The 14,824-nt window shown below is 35.3% G+C and overlaps 1 protein-coding gene across 2 annotated transcripts in view; it reads left to right on the top strand.

Annotated features, from left to right (window-relative positions):
* LOC150084528 (dual specificity tyrosine-phosphorylation-regulated kinase 1B-like) overlaps positions 1-14,824 on the top strand; it is a 378,795-nt gene that overhangs the window by 227,341 nt on the left and 136,630 nt on the right. For both annotated transcript variants that reach the window (XM_090376473.1, XM_090376472.1), the window contains one exon: positions 7,404-7,563. In XM_090376473.1, coding sequence (XP_090232599.1) covers positions 7,404-7,563 — 160 coding nt within the window. The remainder of the gene's footprint in view (positions 1-7,403; positions 7,564-14,824) is intronic.

Below are 14,824 nucleotides of genomic sequence, written 5' to 3'. Positions count from 1 at the left end.
CCATAGACTGGAAATGTGCAAATGTGACCCCAATTCACAAAGGAAGATCAAAGGCTGACACAAGTAATTATAGACTTGTGAGCTTAACTTCTGTTCCAGGAAAATTAATGGAGGCACTGGTTAAAGAAGCACTGCAGGATCATTTAGACAAGACTTCAGTTATAGCTCAGACACAGCATGGTTTTGTTAAGTGGAAGTCTTGCCTGACCAACTTGATTGGATACTATGATGCAGTCACAAAAGAACTGGATGCAGGGAATAACTTTGATATTATATACTTGGATCTTAGAAAGGCTTTTGATACTGTTGCACCTGGAAGACTGCTACACAAATTGGAGCAGTGTGACATTGGAGGCAAATTGCTGCTCTGGATAAAGGGGTGGTTGAGGGGGAGAAGACAGAGAGTGGTAATCAATGGACACTGCTCATTGTGGACTGATGTTATTAGTGGAGTCCCTCAGGGCTCAGTGTTGGGTCCATTATTGTTTTCTGTATTTATAAATGATATTGATGATGGTATATCGGGCTTAATGTCCAAGTTTGCAGACGATACAAAGGTTGGCAGGGTTGTCAAGGACACTACTGACACTATGCTGCTGCAACAGGATCTGGAAAGGTTGAGCAGATGGGCTGAGAGGTGGCAAATGAAGTTTAACATTGACAAATTTAAAGTACTACACATGGGAAACAGCAACCCCAGAGCAACGTATCAACTCTGTGGTACTACACTGACAGTGGTAGAGAATGAAAGGGACTTGGGGGTGGTTGTGCAGGCAGATATGAAGTTCTCTGAGCAGTGCAGACGGGCTGCAAGAGTAGCTCATGGAGTATTGTCAATGATATACAGGAATTTTTCCAGCAGGGATAAGGAGGTGATTATTCCATTGTATAAGGCGATGGTCAGGCCACACCTAGAGTACTGTATACAGGTCTGGAGGCCTCATTTCAAGAAGGATGTAGAGCTGCTGGAACGAGTACAGAGAAGGGCAACAAGATTAGTGAATGGAACAAAGGGATGCTCTTACGAAGAAAGGCTTAAGTTTTGCAAATTACAGTGTCTGGAGACTAGGCACCAGCGAGGTGATCTGATAGAGGTGTATAAAGCCTTGAATGGTTTAAGCATGCTCAATGCTGATGGGATTCTTCCTCTAGCTCAGAAAAATCACCTGAGAGGGCATAAATTCAAATTGAGGAAAGACAGATGTAGGATAGACGTGCGGAAATTTGCCTTTAGCCAGCGGGTGGTTGGTTGGTGGAACAGACTTCCATCCCTTGTGGTGGAGGTTGATAGCCTAAATAAGTTTAAGGCTCAGCTGGACAGGTATTTTGAACGAACAGAGGGGTGAAGTGGAAGTGGTTTTTTTTTTTTTTTTTGGCTGATGCTGCATAAGCTTGCTTTCTTGCATCAAATGCCTCTACTAATGCTAAAATGGAATGGATTTCAGCGTTGAAATCCTTTTGTTGGAAAAATTTCCCAGAATGTGCCGAGGAAATAAAGATTATCTTACATAACCTCATTATTAATGAAGAAAGTCTCTTTGATGACTACAGTAATGTCAAATTGTATTCAACAGAGAATAAAATTGAAAGGAATAATATTAATTGTAAGCCTGCAGACAGATGGAAAGAAGTATTTGCTCATTTTCAGATGGAACAAATAACCTGTAATGAAATAAAGTCACTTGTGGGTTTTTGTCTTGCTCTACCAGGATAAAATGCCTCAGTAGAACCTATTTTCTCTTTGATGAATTCATCATGGACTGATGAGAAAAACTGCCTTCAGCCGGACACAGTTAAATCAGTTTTGATCATTAAAACTCATTATAAGGACATGCCATGTTCAGAGTTTTTTGATGTTATATCCAAAGACCTAAAGCTTTTAGAAAGTCCATTCTTCGAATAAATATATCAAATGATGAAAGCGAGAACACATATATAACAACATGTCATCCATCAACCAGTGAATCGTAAGGAGTGATAGAAGGAGTTGTACAAATTAGTGATTATAGAGTATGGACTATGACTGTAAAGGATGAGGAAGGATTTGATAAAAACATGAGTGGTTGTCTGATTTTTTTTTAGTATTTTTTTGTTTATATTTAATATTCTCTTTGTTAATTTTTCAAATGTGAATTGTCTCGTTCCTTTTTAGAATAGTTATTTCATTATATGTATATTTACTTCATGCATCGCTTCTTTAAAAAGTCTATCAAAAGTATTGCACTCAAAAACATTGCCCCTAACATATAGATAGACCTGCATTTCACAGCATCCTGGTTTTTTGTTTTTAAAATCTGGGATACTACAATAGAACTATCAGGTTTTTAACAGAGGTTGGAGTAGAGATGGGCAAAATTTGCAGTAAGTAGCTGGGGCAAGAGACTACCATGCCCAACTTCCATTTGGACAAGAAGCAAGTTTTCTACCCTTAGCCTGACAAAATCTAGTTTGGACTGATTAATAACTGCTATACAATTGTTGCGAACTTTGGTGTAGAAAAAAATATTGTGCTTTTTCACTTCCTCTGGTAGCTAGTGAAATTGCTGTTTCTCTTTTTAAGATCCTTTTTCAGTAATCAGCCATCATTTGACATTCCATCCCACCTTGGTACCTTTTTTTCCATTTCTTTTATACCTTGATGGAATTTTTCCCTCCGTTCTTCACTTAAACTACCTAAATTTTCTGTAACAGTTAAGATGATAGTGCAAGAAGAAGAATTCCTTAACACTTGTGTTGCAACCCAGTTTCCTTAATTTCTTCAGCATATCACCCACATTCATCTCATAAGCTGTGTGTATATTTTTTCCCATAAAATTGGGCACTACATTTTTAAAGCCAAACCAAGCATCTCCTTTATTTTAGTTCATGGATTCTTCAAATACAGGCCAGCAGCAGCTTGCAGATTCAATGTCCAACAAAAATTTCCTTTGATTATTTTATATGTAAGTGATGTTAATTCAGTGCCAGAGTTGGGTGAAATGTTTCATTAAAACTAGCTTTATATGCAAAGGAAGTTACTTTTGTTTCAGTCTACTAGTGGTTTGTCTTTAAATGTGGTATCAGAAACTGTCTCAGTGCCACAATTTCCTTTCCCAATAATTCACTTCTTGTTCATTTATCCTGCTTGTACAAAAAACAAGACATTTTTGTGTAACCAAGTTGTTGGTCGAATGGCAGGCCAATTACTTTAAAATCTCCAGACAGTAGCCACCAACACCCATGTACTAAAAAAAATTTTTTTTTAAAAGCTTAACATTTTTATTGTTTTCTTTCAAGTGTGTTAAATAGGCTACAGGAATGGATGCATACTTGTTTCCATTATGAAAACTGCTTTCAGGCTTTGCTTTGTTGATCAATAAATAGCCTACACTCGGTTGGTTCGTAGAATTCAAAGGTTATAGCTACATGAGTGTTGTTGCAATATATCATCGAGCCTTCATCAGAAAATGGGGAACCAGTTTTTTTTTTACAATATCTGTATCATGAAAACACTTCCTGGGGCCAGCAGGTTCTTGGAGTTCAGCCCTGGCCCTAAAAGCTCTGCACGTTCTTTGGGTAGATTTAAATCTCTCATGAGATAGTTGAATTCACATTGTTTAAACAGCTTGGTCCAGAGTTGTAAATTTCTTCATCAGAATAGTTAGTGTCATTCTGTAGATTACAAATGTCACATTCAGAATCTGATGCCATGTGTCCAATAAGAACTGGTGGCTGTGGTACCAGTAGTTCATATCTGTGGGATACTGGTCTTATAGCTGAAGTAATGTTGAGGTAAATGATGCTCTCTTTGTTCTTCGCATTATAACCTGCTACATTTACGGAACAAAAATAGCAGTCATTAATATGGTCCCGAGGTTCGCTCCATGCCATGGGAATGGCATATGTTGTGGCTTTATTTTTACTATATTTCTCAGTTTCAGCTCTCCACACATCTGTGGGGCAGTTTATGGAGTGGGCGGGGAAACTTCTATCTTGGTCTCCTAATGATTTCATTCCAAACTATAGTATATGCATTGGCTTTACTTTTTACAGAGGATGTTATATTCTGCCTTCATTTTTTTCCACAACACAGTTACTGCAAATGTAACAAAATATATTTGGATTGTTCACAGAGCCACAAGTTGCCATTGTCAAAGACACAGAATATGAAAATCATGTTAGAAGCAGATAGTGGTTAGCATGGCTGCACCATAAAACAACTGAATGTGGAAGAAACACTTCACAAGTTCTTACTTGCAGGTCTCAACATGTGAAAACAACTCTTGGTATGTCTATAAATATAGACAAATGTCAATTACTAAGAAAATAGTATCCATATCATGCTATACCTGGAATGTGTAACAAAAAAAAAATTACTGTTTGTAAAAAGCTGTAAGTAATAGGTAAAAATGGTTTGGATTTTTAGAATTAGCACTAAAAAGTATACATAGAAACAATGAATTTTGAAAACATCAAAATCCATGCAGACTAGTGTAATGTGCCTTGTTATGTTAGGCCTAAAAACCAAGGTATTAAAAAATTGTGTAGCCAAGGTATTAAAAAAATTAACACTTGGTTGTAATAGACTGTCCTTGTCATCTTATTAATTTTTGTGATGAAATGGGACTACCTACCTTAAAAGTGGATGAATTCTTACGGAAATTTATTACTATCTAGAAAGAAGTGCTAATTAGAAATATGGATTGAAATAATTTCAACTGATGTATGCTACTGAAGTAAAAAAAAAAAAAAACGATTTTGAAGCATAAGTGTACATGTTGGTTGTTTGTTATTTGGTTTTTAGGAGCATTAGCAACTAAGGCCATATTGCTCTGAGAATATGCAGTAGTCATTCCCTGACCTTTCCGCATCTTCCGTATTTGGTGGTGACGGACTCGAACCCCGGTCTAATCAAGAAGTGTGTGCTACGCACTGCTTCTCCTTCCAACCTGACATGTTGGTTGTCTTTGATTAAATGTATAACTAGACTGGTAGAACAGTGACATCCTTTTTCAAGTCTATTTAAAGGAGAGGTTAAGAGTGGTGAAAAAAAGCTATATGAGCATTTTTCAGAGTTACCATTGAAGGGTACAAGTGATCAGTAGTGAGTGCCATTGACTCATCTAATGCAGTTCATGATCCAGAAGAAGTTTTGGAAGAAGATAAATTGAATTGATGAAAGCAAGCCTAAGCAGGTAAACAAGCTGGTAATTTCAGCCATGTTATCCTCCTGCTGAAAATCATTTCATGTTTCTCCCTTCTAGCTTGAATAAAGCAGTTTGCTTTTAAATATTATGCCAATGTTCATCACATCCATATACTGTGGTTGTTATTCCTAAATATGTTGGAGAATCTAGTGTGCAAATTTATTTTTTTATTTTAGAAACAGTTTTGAAATCTTCCACTTCCATTTTGGAAATGATTGCCATAGCAGACTAAACAAGAAGAAAAATAAACTTAGTCATAGATATTTCTAATGCCAAGTTTATGGAAAGTCTAAAATAAGAGGAAAAGGTTCTTTTGTTCAGTGTGGAAGTACTTTATGGTGCACAAGTTCCCATTGAAAAATGGGGCAATTATAAATACTGTGGTAGCATAAAGTTTCATCAATTGACAGGCATTTTCAAATTCAAAATTTTTGTGGATGTTTCCAGTATTTCTTGGTGCTGTTAAATATAAAGAAATAGGTGAAGCAATAGATGTTTTGCAACATCAGTTCTGTGAAGTTCACTGTGTGACATCCAAGCAGGTTATTATGAAAGAAGAAAGAGCTGATGTACAGTGGTTCTAGGTCTGGGAAATGCCCAAGCCAGCTTGAAATGTAACATATTATCCCAAGTTATGCAACTTTAACAATTCCTCATAGCAATGCTGAGTGTGAGAAAATATTCGGCTAGGTTAAAAAAACAAAAACTTATTTAGAGCATTTCCAAAGCTTCACCTGTCTGGTGAAGCTTTGGAAATGCTCCTGACAGTCAAGTCTTTCTTGAAGAAATAAAAATTAGTTGATGCTTAATAGAACATCAAAAAATGAATCTGCAGACAAAAGGATGTTAAGTAAGATAAAGAATCCTGTGCAGTGTGTACTAAAAAAGCTTCCTTTTCCTGTTCCAACTTATTAAAAGTTTGTAACTCTGGTAATATGTTATCTCTCATTCTATTTATATGTTGAATCAATTGACATATATTGTCTGTATTTATAAATTTTCTTTAATATTGGTTTCTTTTAATACATTAAGTACGGGGTAAGTCAAAAGTAGCTTCACAACTTGCTAACCCTAACTTTGTGTATTTTGAATTTAGTAAAACATACCAAGAACTGAGTGAAAGCAGTGATCCTGAAATTTTTATTAGTGACTCTAACATCTCAAAGTGACTACTACCAGTCATGCAGCATATGTCCCAATGAAAGTCATTACCTTGTAACATCTGCTTTAACTCTTATGTTCTTCAATTTGTGTAAATTTTTATAAATAGTGTTTGATAAATTTGGTCCTTAATGAAGTTCTAGAGGAAATAATGGTGCATTCTTCATTTATTGCTTCATCCCCGTTAATTTCTGATATGAATTTTCAAGTTGCTAAATGGAACAAGGTAGTCCAGTTCTGTTGTCAACATAACTCTTAAGGATCAAATTTATCTGGCACTATTACCAGAAAATTTACACAAATCGAAAAACATAACCAGAACCAGGGTTGCTATAGATCATGTAGTGCCTGACATGTTAAAGCAGGTGTCGCATGAATGGGGGTAGTCGCAATGAAATAGTCTAATAAAGACTTAGGGATCATGGTTTCCATTTAGTGCTTGATATGTTTTACAAAGTTTAGACTACATAAAGTTGTGTTGTTAACTCCCCCTTCCCACACACACACACGTGGCATACTCACTCTTGAAAATGTTAATAAAAAAAGTTTCACCATCACATTGAAAATTATCATATGAGAGAATAAGAAAATCACTGTGTTTAGCAATCATATGGGCTAAAATTATGGTCAACTTAAAACATGTACTGCTGTACCCTCAGTGTATGACCACTTGGCTACAGCAGTCAATCGTAATTTAATAGAACTTGATGCACACACACACAAGGTAGCTGATGGTAGGAATGTTGTGTTTCTTCTTTTCTGACAGATTTCTGATGTTATTAGAGCTGTGTTAATGGGTTGGATCAGTACATTAGTTAATACATTCTTATGAAATTATGGTACCACAAACACATCCTCTGTGTTTCAGCGTATAGGCAGTCCAAGGGTATATTTTTTTGTTTGGAGGCTTCCAGAGCCTGCACATGAACAACATAAATCTATGGACATACTCCTGAAAGCATCAATATACTAATTTTAATATTAAAGTAATAAATTGTGATAACAAATAGTATTATCACAAATGTTAAATCACTTAATACATTGTTTTTGCTTCAGGTTGTAAAAGCATATGATCATGAAGAACAATGTTACGTAGCAATCAAGATAATAAAGAACAAAAAGCCATTTTTGAATCAAGCACAAATTGAAGTAAAGCTCCTTGAACTTATGAACAATCATGACAGCAGTAACTGTCAGATAGGAAAGGACAAAATTGGTAAGTTTCACACTTCTTCAAATAGGCTTATGGGGTTGGGAATGTTCTTGTTCATAATGATTGCAACAGTCTACACCAACCATTATAAACTTTTATTGAAATAAAATTTAAATTTTAATAATAATAATATATAGGTAAAATGAATGATATAATTAAACTGGATAAAACTGATAAAATATGTACAATGAAATAAAACAATGTAGATCATGGGATAAAAGCGATAAAACACTGAAGCTTTCAGAGGAGTCTGCCTCCTTTATCAACAGTAAAGCTTAATGTACAGTGACTGTGTGGGCCCTATATGAAATAAAATGCCCAGATTGCAGAGAACGTTATGTTGACGAAACAAAACATCAGTTTGAAAATCGTATGGGGGAGCATATCAGTGCGATAAAGGCTGTGGATTATGGGAGGTCTGCTGTGGCAGAGCATTTTTGGGAGGAGAACCATCAAATCGCTCCTGACAAGGCCGTTATCATCGACTGCTCACACAGATTTTGGAACTGCAAGTGGCTCGAGAGCTTGCAAATTTGCTCCTCTGATTGTATCACTATTAATAGAGACATGGGAGTCCGCATTCATCCCCTCTTCAAAGCTATGGTTCTTGGACGGGATGAACAGTTCCACCTGCCATGCTCCCGAGCCATTTCCCATTTCCGGTTCCAGTGCGCATATGGAGAGTACTGCCCATGCTCCTGTGAACTGTGAGCCTGCTGATATTTAAGGATGCACTGTACGTTAAGCTTTACTGTTGATAAAAGATGCAGATGCCTCTGAAAGCTTCGGCATTTTATCACTTTTATCCTGTGATGTACATTGTTTTATTTCATTGTATATATTTTATTTTTATTTTATTGTACAGACTGTATCTTATTTTATCTGGTTTAATTATATTATTCATTTTACCTATTATATCTTATTGTTATTATTAACAATTTTAATTTATTTTATTTCAATAAAAGTTTATAACAGTTAGTGTAGTATCATTGCAGTCATTATGAACAAGTTTTTGCACTTTAGTTTTTATTCCAGGTAATTATTAATGCAAGATAATAAAAAAATTAATGGTGGCATAAATTTCTGTTTAAATAATAAAACTCACATTGGATCATCATCATCAGCCAATCCACTGCAGGATGAAGGCCTCTCCAGCAACTTTCCATTTCCTTCTGTTTTGTGCAATGGACATCTATTTACTACCCAAGAACTGATGAATTTCATCTGTCCATCTGCATCATTATCTTCCAGATTTTCTTCTAGCTCATTTTGGGTACCATTTGTTATTTTCTTAGTCCATCTCTCATCTCATTTAGTTTTGATAAGAATGTCGTTTACTTGAGTTTGCTGCCTATTCCATGTGTTTCTCTTCTGATCTAACAGTCTGATTTCTAATATAATTCTTTCCATCCTTCACTGTAGTTTTCAGCTTCTCTTCCATTCTTTTGGTGAGTGCCCAAGTTTCATTTCCATAAGTCATGGTGGGGAGTATACATTGCTTCATTATTTTATGTTTCAGACAAATTGGGATATTGCTCCTCAATAAAATGCCTTTTCATTGGGATATTGCTCCTCAACAAAATGCCTTTTCATAATCCACAAATGCCAGGCATAATGGTGTTTTAGATTCATTTGCTTTCTCCATTAGCTGTGATATTACGTGAAGGTGATCCCTAGTTGAGAATCCTGTCCTAAAGCCAGCTTGCTCTTTCAGTTGATTCTCATCAAGTATTCTTTCTAATCCATTAGTAATGACCCTTGTGAACAACTTGTAGATGTGAGATAACAAGCTAATTGGTCTATAATATCCAATTTATGATTTATCTCCTTTCTTATGCAGCAAAACTATGATTGCATTATTCCACTCCTTAGGCATCACGCCTTTTCTAATTCATTTTGTGAAGAGTCTTGCCAGTTTCTCTGTCATGTCTCTTCCCAATTTTAACAGCTCTACAGTAACTTCATCTTACAGGGGCTTTCTGATTCTTCATTTTCTTCAATGCATGTTCTACCTCATCAGGAAATTTATCAGGTATGTCGTATGTGTTACTAATTTGTGATTCATCTTCCCCACTGCTGGCATCATTTCCTCACTCCTTATATAATTCTCTTTAATAGTCTTCTGCTATTTGAATTATGCCTTCTCAGCTATTTATATGTACTCTCTATTCTTCAGTTTCAGTATCATTTGTCTTTCTGTATTACTGCTCATAGCTGCTGATTTAAGCCTTTTGTTTTCCCTTAATGCTTGTTCTACTTTTCTTGTGTTAAATCTTCTTATGTCCTCTGAGCCTCTTTCTAATGGCTTTGCATAACTCAGTGTACTCAGTTTTGTCCTTGTTGTTTATCTTGCTCTTCATTTATTGTCTTCTGTTCATCGTGACAAGTGTTTCTTGACTAATTTTTTTCCCTTTGGATTTCTTTTTGCCTATAGAGGTGTCTTGGGCTTTATCACTTTCAGAAAGTTGTAGTATTCCTCGTTGATATCTTGATCCTAAACAGTCTGCAAAAGCTCAAACTTGTTCTTAAGCAATACATACTGCTTTTTCCTCCTCCTCTGTTATCTCAAAGACCTTCGTATTATTTACTCGAGTCAGCTTTTTCCTTTCTTTTCTTACATCTATATCAAGTGTGCACATTACCATTCTGTGATCACTTCCAACATTTACCTTGTTCAGGATGGTAACACCATTCACGATATATCTTCTGTTAGTGGGGATGAAGTCGATTTCGTTAGTTGTTAATCCATTTGTGCTTTTCCATATCCACTTTCTGTTCACCCTTTTCTTGAAAAAAGTGTTCATTACTGACATTCCTCAAGATTCTGCAAAGTCTTTCAGCTCTTTCATTTCTTTCACCAATTCCAAAATTTCCTATAGTTCCCTTTCTGCACTGTTTTGTCTCTTTCCAACCTTAACATTGAAGTCCCCCATAATGATAGTCTAGTGGGTTTTCTGTTCATCTAGAAGACCCTCAATTTCAGTGTACATTTCTTAAACCTCTTCATCATCATGGCTCGGTGTTGGTGCATAAATCATTATAACCTTTAGCTTGTACCTCTTACATATCCTCAGTAGTAGTCTTGACACCCTTGGTGATGTACTTTTGAATCCTAATTCCTTTTCCAGCTCTAATATCCTATCTTCACCGATTAACGATCTTACGTTGTAACAGGCCAAGTTCAGTTTCCGCGCATGGCAGCCTGGTCATACACAGAGATTCTTAGCACCCTCTGCTTCCACTGTGATCCTTTTGCTGCCATAAGAGGGTAGGAGTGAAAGCTTCTGGGGACTGAGGGCCATTTGTTTCGTTGTGCTGTCATGTGCTGGAGGGTTTGGTCTTTTCCTCTTCATGCTGACCAGGCATCTTGAAGAGAACCACTCTACACGTTCATTGCCACCTAGGTGATGTAACAGGGCTTACCATCGAAAAGGTGTGCATGAGTAGATTTGAGGGAGGCAGGCCAATCTGACGTCTCCTAAATCTTCTGAAATAGAAAGATACTGGATCTATCAGTGTTTTGGACTGAGTGTCTGATAACACACAATGTCTGTGAGCCCCCTTATCGCTTTTATCCTGTGATCTATATTGTTTTAGTTCATTGTATATATTTTATTGTACAGACAGTGTATCTTATTTTATCAGTTTTATCCAGTTTAATTATGCTATTCATTTTACCTAGTATACCTTATTATTATTAACAATTTTAATTTATTTTATTTTATTTCATTTCAATAAAAGTTTATAACAGTTGGTGTAGTATCATTTCAGTCATTATAAATACATTTTCACACGTTAGTTTTTATTCCAGGTACATTATTAATACAAAATAATAAAAAAATAATGCTGACATAAATATCTGTTCAAATGATAAAACTCACACTGGATACTTCCATTAATTTTGAAGAAGGAAATATTGTAACTGAATAAAACTTTTGCAAGTTTTATTCAGTTAAAATATTTCCTTCTTCAGTTACAGTATTGAACTTAAAGCTGAATACTGATTTCAGTGAAATTGCCCCACCTAGAACAAATGAAAGAGATTTAAATGCAAATTTGATATACAGTTGAACTTCCCTATAACGAATTCGATAAATCCAGTGAAAAAATTCATTATAGAGAAATTTCGTTATACAGATGATATCTTTTTTATTAGAAATTGTTACCTAATTAGAAAATAAAAACGAATCTACATTTATTTTTAATGTATTTTATTTCAAAAACATACTTATTTAAATTACATTTACACAATTTTCGCCGGTAAGTATCACAAATAAAAAAAAATCTGTAATTTTTGTTTGCACAGTACAATTAAAAAATGTCTGATTCTCAAAGAAAACCTCACATTTTTTCAGAGCATTAAAAACATTATCAGGAGCATTTTCACAAAACTGTAGACCCATATGAACCGTTTTAAAAGCGTTAATCATTTCTTTGCGAGTTGGCTTTTCTACGGGTTATTCTGATGCGTCTTCAGCATTATCGTTAATTTCTTCGTGATCATGGTCGCGTCTAACACTGTTCAGCAGTATTTCATCTTCATTTGAATGTTCTGCCGTAGTCAGATCTTGATCTACATAAACATAACTATCCAGTGTTATTTCATTTTCGATGTTTCCGGACAATTCTAATAATGTCCAAAAGTTTTTCAGTTATGAAAGGGGCAGTTTATCTTGTTTGTCCAGTTGTTGTTCGACTTCTGTATTCAATGCAAATCCCGCTTTTGAAAAACAATTTTGAATAGTGTATTCGGTGACATCGTTTGTCCAAACTTTTGCCAGTTCATAGATGCAATCTCTAAGGTTAATTGTAACCTCCAAGTTTCTATTTTCTGATAACGCATTGACAATCTTCATTATTATTCTCTTTTGATAATGAAATTTAAAATTTTTAATAATGCCTTGGTCCATTGGCTGGAGTTTTGACATTACGTTTGGTGGTAAAAACAACAACTTCGCACTTTTAAATTTGGCAGGATGTGCCAGACAGTTGTCAGTTACCAACACGATTTTCTTTTTGTTATACGCTTGTCTAGTTTTAATATCCATTCTTCAAAAATATCACTTGTCATCCATGCTTTTTTATTAAAGGTGTAGTCAACTTCCAAAGATTTTGTGCCTCTAAAACATCTTGGGTTTTTTGATATTCCGATGACTAAAAGTCTTAATTTTTCACTTCCTGTCATATTTGCTCCAACTAGCACAGTGGCTCTTTTGTTTGCTTTCTGCCAAAACATTTATCATCCTTAAAAGCAAGTGTTCTATTCGGTAAACATTTAAAGAATGAACCCATTTCGTCAGCATTAAAAACATCCTTACGCTCATATTCTTCCAAAATCTTCTTTAAGGTATTGTTCCTCCAACTGTTGCAATCTTCTTCGCTTACATTAGCACTTTCTCCACAAATAACCTTTTCCACAATTCTATGGTGCTTCTTAAATTTATCTAGCCACCCAGTGCTCGCATTAAATTCTTTATGTCCAAGGGACTGTGCAAATTTCAGAGCTTGTTGCTTAATTATTAGGCCCGATATTGGGATATTATCATTTGCACCCATTTTAGAACAGCTTTATCAACATCTTCGTATTACACAACTTAATTCGCTTCTTGTCTGCTCCTCCTTCAATTGTATTTAAAATTCATTCTCGATTTTTTAAAATCTTAGATAAACTGCTTGCAGGTATGCCATATTTCTCCGCAACATCTTTTTTCTCAAAACCCTGGTCAATATCATAACAATCTTTGCTTTATCATTAATACTTAAGCACTTTCTCTTCGACATTGTTTCTGCAATTGTAAAAATTACTCTACTGCAGCTCTTGCCGACACTCACACCACAAACTTTGCTGCGCTGGCCATATAGTGAATTGTTTGTTAGTACCGCCTACTCAATGACGTTCGCTTGCCAATTCAACAGTATCATGTGACCTTTCCTATCAATCACTTTGAAGAAATATAAGAGTTTGTGAATTTCTTTTATTCTGCTTTCATTCATATATACACAAAAGAAAATTTATGATTAATGTATGCCGTGTTACTTTTTTAGAAAAAAAAAATACAAGAGCATATAGCCTATGTGATTGACGAATGAAATTAAAAAAAAAAAAAAAAAATCATGAAAACCATCTACTGGAAGTCCAGTTAGATGAGAACGGACATATCATATAATGATTGACAGGAAGGTCACATGGTACAGTTGAGGTGAGAAGCGAATGTCACTCATTAGGCGTTGCTAGAAACTAACTATGGTAGAGTTTTATATATTGCCACCACAGCATGCTAAAGGTTTACCTCAGCGAATTTTGTTTTCCCCTGAGCCAACATCAATTTACAAATCTGCCCTATTTATTGTAAAGTTTATGACCACTTTTAAGAAAACCCATTTGGTTTAATAACTGTAACAAAAATGAAACAAAGACCCGCCTACAGGCGTCAATGGCCACATGTGTTCACTAAAAGGATGATTATTTAATTCCAGATGCTAATGCACAATTTCAGAAGGAAGGAGGCAGTATATTTGAGTGGCTGTTTTACAGTAAATGCTTGAAAATCTTCAAAAATGCTTTTACTATTTTTTTAAAAATTCATTATAGAGAGACTAACACTTCACTATATGGGGTTAATTTTATATGTAATTTCATTTCAAGGCGCAATGTTTTGCGAAAAAATTCGTAATATAGAGAAATTCGTTAAATAGAAGTTCATAATGGAGAAGTTCCACTGTATATGGAAATAAACCGTTATCATGTCAAACTGATTGATATAGTGGAATGTTGGATAATGTGTCTGTTATCTTCCCAAATATGGGAATCTGAAGGTGCTATGAAAATGTCTGTAAATTTTAACAGGCTAGCAAAACAATTAACAACTCTTTAAGAGTGTTAAGTATCTTTAACATACATAAGACAATGGTTTATTCAGCTGATAGACTTGGAAGGGGGTTAGATTATTGGGTTGTCAGCCAGTGGTCAACACACTCATTACTGTTTGTGTGGATCATGATGTCTAAATGGTTGGACCTGTTGCCAATGTTCTGTTGGCAACAGAACTCTAAGCAGGTAGATCAACAGATATGCCAGCTTTGGGATGGAGCATAGAAAGGACAGAAACACTGATATCAGAATGGCTTCAGCATAATATTTTGATATCACCATGCCATGAGTAACAACCAGAGATGAACGACTATTATAACTGATGGCTTCACATATCACAATTCCTAGTGTTGGACCAGTATGCTGCTCCCTGATTTTGCCTGGAATATCGCA

The sequence above is a fragment of the Mastigoproctus giganteus genome, chromosome 6 (genome assembly GCF_048544385.1).
Source record: "Mastigoproctus giganteus isolate SK-2022 chromosome 6, ASM4854438v1, whole genome shotgun sequence".
Taxonomy (NCBI): domain Eukaryota; kingdom Metazoa; phylum Arthropoda; class Arachnida; order Uropygi; family Thelyphonidae; genus Mastigoproctus; species Mastigoproctus giganteus.
The sequence above is the reverse complement of the archived record's forward strand: the minus strand, read 5'-3'. Positions and strand labels throughout refer to the sequence as shown.